The following is an 8,466-nucleotide window of genomic DNA, read 5'->3' as shown; positions in this document are numbered from 1 at the left end:
CATTAAGCTGTGATATTTTTATGTAGATTTATTTATTAGTGATGTCCAAATAAAATATGTTAAAATAATAATTGTGCCAAATGTGATGTAAATGTAAAGATGTAAGTGTGATCATGAAGAATTTTATTGGTAGATGTGTGTATGTTAACTAATTGTTTTGATATTTCAATATGTAACATTGTATCTAATGGTTGTGTTTTTTATGTTTTATTCTAAATAAATAAAAACAGACTCCCTGAAGAAGGCGAAAAATAACGCCGAAACGCGTAGGAGGAAAAAAGGAAACTTGTTTTTGCTTTTTTAAAATCACCGGCCGGAAGAGCTCCTAAAATAACCTTAAGGTAATCTATTTAAAATGTCTCTGTTGCACTCAGTCCTCGAAAATTTTCTCGCAAAGTCTACCCGATATTTGCGAATATGCTTAGTTCGCGCCTCAGCGGCTTCCTCGGACAATTGTCCAACTGTCAGAATTGCTTCTGCCATCACTTGCGCTCCGTGCATCAGAATTTTGTGGACTGTAGGCGACATTGGATGCCAGCCGTACAATTCCACATACAGTTCGGCAGTGTCTTGGGCATAATCATCAAATTTTTGATGATCAACCTCATGGCAACTTGAGATTACCTCAAGAATCACTTTAAACTTATTGATTAATTCCAAGTTGATGCCGGTAATGCGAGAAGAGCATTCTGCATTTTGGAAAAATCTCCTGGACGTATTCCCATCATTGCTATTTCCAAAGCCAGCTGTAGGAACATCAACAAGTAGACCCATTTCTTCTCTGAAAGATTTCTGTAATTTCTCTTTTGTTTCTTTAACAATATTTTTCTCTTCCGGTGTACGGGCTTGCCACTTCTTGAGGGGTTGTTTATATGCTAAATGCAGCATTGTCTCAAAAAAGCGGATTCTGGCATGGAGTACTGAGAGCCCAAACCTTACGGCTTCTTTTTTAACGGCACCTTTCTTTAGTTTGTTAAAATCCTTTAATGTCTGGCCGCATATATAACATCGCATAGTTGATCCAGTGTCCGTTGCGGAGTTGCAGACCTTTCCGTCTACCATTGTCAGCAAAATATTGTGACTGATTTTCACTGTCTCCAGTTTCCTTCAGATTTTTAGCTTGACTTTCGATGTATTCTATTTCCTCTTTAGTGACATCTTTTGTTTCGTGAATAAATCGAGCTCTGATAGGTCTAAAAAATCTCACCGAAGAAGGAACTGGGTTCTGCCAAATGGTTTTTGTTGTTTCACCATCAACTGAAACAACCAATCTCACTGGAACAATCGAGCTCACAAAAATGTTTGAATCATCATCGGTGGCGTTTTCAAAATTTTGCTTAAATGGAGTTTGGTGAGATCCATCACATCCCCACTTCGATATCATAAGTAGGTTTTGCTTTTCGGTGTCAGTTAACGTATCTACTACATCTTTAAATATTGTAGGAGGCGCAAAGCCGTATGATTCAGCAAAGCTTGGAGTTCAACATTAAAACTGGTCTCTGTAACAGTTATTTTGTCATCATCTGGGTAGCATTCTTTTTTCGCCTTTTGTAGGAGAGAGTAACAAGGGTGGATGTTCTTGCGCCCGCCTTGTATTAAAGTCCACTGGCTTCTTGTGAAGTTACCTTCTACAAATAACGATAGCGCTTCTCGTGTTGTATATTTCAAGTCCACGAGATCTTTTTTAGACGAAACTATCCTTCTGAACTTCTTAGCTCTCTTTGGCATTAAAGTTAATACTTTTATTATTTTCAAACCATCTGCATTTCCGGAAGTGCCTTGACTTACACCTAGGGACACGAATTTCAATACGATACGATACCATGTCGATACTTTTGGCATTCGATACCGATTTTTTCTACTCGATAGTTTTAAAACGATATTTTTTGGAATCGAGTACCAGAACCCTAGTATCGTATCAAATGTCATAAACTCACATTACAAGGATTATGTTAATAACAATTCTTCCCGATATAAATTGGGCTTTAAAGAGCAGAAATTTGTAATATAGTTAGGATGTAGTGAAATTTGAACCCGCGACCTCGGTGTTTTAAGTCGACACCTCAATCTCTACGTGTTGTAATAATAATATAAGATCGGCGCTTACACAATATGTTAGTGTTTGGCCGAGATTCTCCTCCGATTTGTCGCGTGCGCCCTAATGTTGTGGCACAAAAGGGGTCTCTACAATTTTATGTCGATTTTGAACGGCGATTTTGTTCTATTGGGAAGTTGCTTTTCATTTTCAAGCTTTGCGCACTTCTAACCATCACCTATATTCAGATAAGTTTTTTGGGATTTTGGTATCGATATTTGGAGAATCGAGTCTTTTTATTCCGATATTAATGGGTACCCGATATTTTTAAAGCGATACTTTAAATGAGTACCATATCGATACTTTCGGTTCGATATCGTGTCCCTACTTACACCTGCGGCGAAAATCAACTCTTCGGCAGGTACCTGGGCCCGTAATTCTTCAGTTCTCCGCCGCTTGCTCCTCAAGGAAATGTTTTTTTTTTTTGCCTTTGACTAAAAAGGTTGGGGTGGGTGGGGGGGAGATTTTATTTTTCATTCAGATAAGCAAGGGTTCAAACTTTATTACCACATTTTAAATGTAAGGCGACAAAGCCCGACACATAAACAAAAACACTATTGTTTTGAGTCAAAATTTCTGAAACGGGCCACTAAAAATTAAGTATTAGAATTTCAAATATGCTTTGGCAGATACTCAAAGGTCTATATGTGAAAATTAATGTCTAATAATATTTTTTGAAAATTTCAATTTTTCAAAAATTTATTCATAAATGAATTTTTGACCTTTTCATCAATTTTATATATTAATTGCTATATTTCCGTAAATATTCAATGAAAAATAACCAAATTTTAATGGTGTATTCAGAAAAAGTAGCAGAATCGAAAAAAATATTCATACTGGAAAAATTTAATTTTTTTAATAGTATTAAATAATAATAAATTTCCCAATAAACAATTGACAATTTAACAGACTTCTCCTTGCGTTAAACAAAAAAAAAATTTACGATCTAAGGTATACACTAACCATTCGTGCAAAAATATTTTAGTGCACTCCTATAACAAGTAATTTTTAGCAAAAAAAAAACCGACTTAAAAAAATATATAAATAATCTATATATTTCATCATTCAATGATCGGATCTAAACCAAATTAGTATGGGACCACCTCTGAGACACTACCTTTCCGTTGCAAATTATCGAAATCGGTTGACGTGGTGCAAAGTTATGCGGTGACATACATAAAAAAAAATAAAAATAAAAATAAGTGCACTAAAATATTTTTGCACGAATGGTAAATTTTTTTTTGTTTAACACAAGAAGTCTGTTAAATTGTCAATTGTTTATTGGGAAATTTATTATTATTTAATACTATTAAAAAATTAAATTTTTCCAGTATGAATATTTTTTTCGATTCTGCTACTTTTTCTGAATACACCATTAAAATTTGGTTATTTTTCATTGAATATTTACGGAAATATAGCAATTAATATATAAAATTGATGAGAAGGTCAAAAATTCATTTATGAATAAATTTTTGAAAAATTGAAATTTTCAAAAAATATTTTAAGACATTGATTTTCACATATAGACCTTTGAATATCTGCCAAAATATATTTGAAATTCTACTACTTAATTTTTAGTGGCCCGTTTCAGAAAGTTTGACTCTTTAAACTTTTGTTAAAAATACCACGTTTTTAAGAAGGAAATTTTCAACATAAGTCTAATATAAGTCGGAACTTTGACGAGAAATTAACTGCAACATATTTTTATACAGAGTACATACCTTCAACATCCATATTCAATACGAATTTTTCTGGTAATTCACCATATGAAGACATGCTAACACAGAGAAATGTGTAAAATAATCAAAAGCGCCGAGAGCAAGGACACGCCTTACACACAAAGGCCGGTTATCGTACTTATTTAAACATGCATTGTTTGCGTCATTTTATGAATTTTAGAAAAACCACTTTTGACCGGTTTTTTTGCCTCAACTACCCCTTAGTGCGTCAGTCCTAATCGCCTAGCTCGAGTGAGTATTCTTCGCTTTCGTAGACAGACCTTCCTGAGTTCAGCAATTTCTGCCGTCCACCAGTATACCGCTCTCCTTTTTAAATTACAGTCAATTTTTGGCATTAAAGCATTGCACCCTTTTGTTATGCATCGCATGGTTGCCCTTACTAATTTCCTAGCGTCGCTATTGACGCAGATTCGGCTCGCGTTCTCGTCAATGTTTGCGATGAGCAACGATGGCTTCAGCTTTTTTACATTCCACCTGCGTGTACCAGTTTTCTTTTTCTCTGACCCTTGATGGTGTCCCAATTCAATGTTGAAGATGATGTATTGATGATCGCTTCTGGTGAAATCCTCTAGAACTTTCCACTCCTTAATTGATCCGGCTATACTTTCCGACGCTAAAGTTATGTCAGGTATGGTCCCAGTACATCCTGGTCTCAGGAAAGTTGCAGAGTTGCCTGTGTTGACGACGACTAGTCCTAATCTAACAGCCATGTCCAGTATCCGCCTACCTCTTGAGTTCATTGTAGACGAGCCCCATTCTATTGCTTTTGCGTTAAAGTCTCCTGCCATTATTATACGGTCTCCTATTTCTAGCGCTTTGTCTTCGATGAGTTCTAGTTTCCGAGTGCAATCTCCGATGTTGTCGCTAGGCGTTAAGTAGCAGCATTATGGTAAATAGGTTGTTTTGTAAGTATACAAAACCGTCTCCAGATCCCTTTTTAGCAAAAGTATTGTTACTGCTTTAGGGAAGCCAGATGGCGGCAGTTCCTGACTCGTCTTCGACCATACCATCGTAAATTGTGTGTCTTATTGTTCACTGATTATCACTGCATGTACTTCCTTTTCAACAATAAGTTGCTCTATAAGTGCATCTGCTGTCTTGCTCCTATGCATGTTTGCTTGGAGTATCTTCATGTTTGGTTATTCCGTTTAGACATCGGGAACCTGCCAGAACCCGGCATGTGTTTTATATCGTTACTTTCAGCATCTATACATAAGCAGCATTTCGGTTCGTTTGTACATTCCTTCATCTTATGTCTTGTTTCTCCACATCGGATGCAGATACCCTTGCCACTTCTGTCTGGTCCCTTACACTTCGTGCGAAGATGTCCTACGACGAAACACTGGAAGCATAGCTTGAAGTTAGTGGTCGCCGTCATCCTAGCACTGATCCATCCGATTTTGATGTTCTTCGCCTGAAGAAGTTTTACCGCACTCTCGCTGGTAAGTGTTACGAACGCTCTGACTTGCTGTCGGGTGTTTGGTGCAGTGACTTTTACCACCTCTCTGTCGGCGACCAGTTTTCTTACGGCGTCTTCGACCTCTTTCTTGTCAGTTAAGGCGTCTAGGTCCCTGATCTCTACAGTCGTGGTGGGCCTGAGAGTGGTGATAGAGGCAACCTCTTTTACTGACTCCTCCAGCTGCCGTACAAAATCAGGCTGGATGGATTTTTCTTTTTTGTAATTATTAACAAATATACATTTGTACCAACTAGAAGTCTCAAGTAAATTGCAGACTTTCGCGAACTAGATATTTACTTCGCCGTATCCAACTATGCTACTTGGCCACTATAACAAAATTTTGGTAACTATAACTAAACCTTTTACTGGGTGTACCAAATAGAAAAAAATCCTGCCCATGTGTGGTAGATTTTTAAATTTTAGATATTTATAANAGCTACTTGGCCACTAACAAAATTTTGGTAACTATAACTAAACCTTTTACTGGGTGTACCAAATAGAAAAAATCCTGCCCATGTGTGGTAGATTTTTAAATTTTAGATATTTATAATCGGCAAAGTCACTACATATGCCAGAATGGTGTTAAGACTTTACAGTTCAAGGCAAAGGTTGCTTCTTCTCATTTGAATCGTACGCCCCGGTAATAAAAATGCTTATCGGTGAGTAAGCTTTAAAATAAGTTGTAGTTAGTTGATTTGAGTATAACAAATGGGATCCTTAAAGAGAAGATACGTAGTATCTTCAAATTGTGCTAGTACGAACACCTATCCTATTGAAATAATTTCATACACATACTATAATTATGTATGTGGAAAACTCCGATGAAAATAACTACTCAATGGCTTGAATATTTGAAAATATTTAGAATTCTGTAGAATTTAGCCCATGGGCGTATGCAGGTACTGGCTGGGGTGGCGCAAATTCCAAAGTTTCATTGTAAGTTTCTTTCTATGACTTAATAATCAATTTCCAATTCAAAAAATTGTTGCAATAAATTAAAACTTTAGGGGTCTTCACATCCATTTCGGTCGTTTTGGTAAAAAGCTCGATAATTTTATCAACTGTGAACGTCCTTTTCAGCTTACTTTTGTTAGTCTGATAAATTATGTTTATAAACAGCTGATTGGTGGTTTTTTCCTATCCAAAAAATAAATTGTAACATAATATAATGATTTTTACTCAATCCTATCGGTCATTTATTTCTACTTAGTTTGTACTTGAATTTAGGTTTAGGTATGCTTGGCGTTCACAAACATGAAATCATCACTGAAACAATTTATCGATTTGCAGAAGACCATCTAAAGACTATTTATATATTTAGTTTAAAAAACAAGTAATTTTTTAGCAAAAAACAAAATCGACTTCAATTCTCATGTAAAACTTTAAGTTGTTTGATTGCTATATTTTANGCAGAAGACCATCTAAAGACTATTTATATATTTAGTTTAAAAAACAAGTAATTTTTTAGCAAAAAACAAAACCGACTTCAATTCTCATGTAAAACTTTAAGTTGTTTGATTGCTATATTTTAACATTTTTAATAAAATTTACATTACAAAAAATCTCAGTAAATAATAATGTTAAGATATAAATTCATTATGGCTACTGCTAAAATGAGAGTACAGTCTTTCAAAATCGTGGCCTTTGTAATATGTAAAGCAAAAATTTATATTTATTTTATATGTCAAAAATTATCTATTTACGTATATAAAAAAGCAATAATAAATATTAAAACTTATATATCTATCGCTCAGGAATTGACATCGAACAAGTTACAATCGTTGTAAATTTCGATTTACCGATGGATGCAAAGGGAAACGCTGATTGTGAGACCTATTTACATAGGATCGGTCGTACTGGAAGATTTGGTAAATACATACATGTCTACATATACTACCATGGCCACTTTTAATTCATACAGTCTTTATCTTTTGATGCATTTTTATCAGTGTGCGAAATTAAAATAAAAAAAACGTTTTTAGAAAACTGCCGCAATTTTAAGCAGATTTTAGATAATTATGTATATTTATTTAGTGCAACACAAGATTTGGTAATTATAACCAAATAATGTAGTTATTTATTACCTTTTATCTCGTTGTAATACACAAATAAACTGAATCGAAAATTTTTGTTCATACAGTAGCTAAATGTACGATTACTATTTTATGCCATTGCCGTTTGCCATTAGTACTTCCCTTTTTCCTGAAAGCATTATTTTTAGTAATCCCGCAGACTGTTTTAGAGTAATATAGCTTCTGTTTTTATGTATAATATTTCACATAACATTATATTCGAAAATAAAATACGAACTAGGATTTGAAAACAAATTTTATTTCGATTAGAATACACCTTTAAAATTAAATAGTGGGATAATTCATCTAAACCTCGAAAAATAAATAAATTAATGTTTGGAAAATCGGTTTACTTACGAGTTTTACGCGTTTGCAAAGCGTTTATGCGTTTAAATGAATACCCATGTTATGTGTTTTAAAGGATATTTTAATGTAAGCTTGCTGCTGTTTCAATGCACATCTCAGACTTTGGAGAGTACACCCCTCAGCACGCATACAGGGCTGGAAAGTCCACGGACACAACCCTGTATCAACTGTCAACCGAAATCCGGGGTGCCTTCGAATGTAGCGAGTCAGTGCTAGGGTGGCCAGATATCAGGGTGGGCAAAAACTCGGAGTTCGAGCGAGCGAGTGAGCAAACTCCTACTCAATGCCTCGCAGACAACGAGGCACTCGCAGCTCGTACTCGTAGCAGCAATGAGGCGAGGCACGAGAAGTTTGGCTCGCTCGCCAAACGAGCGAGCGCTGCTTGTTTCCTCGCGCTCCTATTAAATGAGCGAGGCTGTTGGGTGTTGCCTCGCTCGCAGTGCGAGGCGAGTAGCTGTCTGCATACTCACTCTGCTAGGAAAGACGAGTGAGCGACGAGCGAGCACTCCGAGTGTACTATACAACACATGCATTTTTGTGCATAAAAATGTGGGAATGTATGTCAATAGATTATGTACGAAAGTATGTTAATAATTGTATGTACATATGCATATATATATGTAAAGTATTATATTAGGGCAGCATATAAAACACTAAATATAATTGATTACATACATAAGCATAGATTATGGAATGAATTATTTTTTAGAGTTATATTCATACATGTGTACACAC

At 35.4% G+C, this 8,466-nt stretch overlaps 1 protein-coding gene across 1 annotated transcript in view; it reads left to right on the top strand.

Annotated features, from left to right (window-relative positions):
- The window catches only part of LOC108365499 (DEAD-box helicase Dbp80-like), a 64,999-nt gene that overhangs the window by 41,487 nt on the left and 15,046 nt on the right, over positions 1-8,466 (top strand). The window contains exon 4 of the mRNA XM_017619539.1: positions 7,048-7,161. Within this exon, the coding sequence (XP_017475028.1) occupies positions 7,048-7,161 (114 nt within the window). The remainder of the gene's footprint in view (positions 1-7,047; positions 7,162-8,466) is intronic.

This window comes from Rhagoletis zephyria, unplaced genomic scaffold (assembly GCF_001687245.7).
Source record: "Rhagoletis zephyria isolate East Lansing unplaced genomic scaffold, Rhagoletis_zephyria_1.1 Rzeph_scaffold_01894, whole genome shotgun sequence".
Classification (NCBI taxonomy): domain Eukaryota; kingdom Metazoa; phylum Arthropoda; class Insecta; order Diptera; family Tephritidae; genus Rhagoletis; species Rhagoletis zephyria.
The sequence above is the reverse complement of the archived record's forward strand: the minus strand, read 5'-3'. Positions and strand labels throughout refer to the sequence as shown.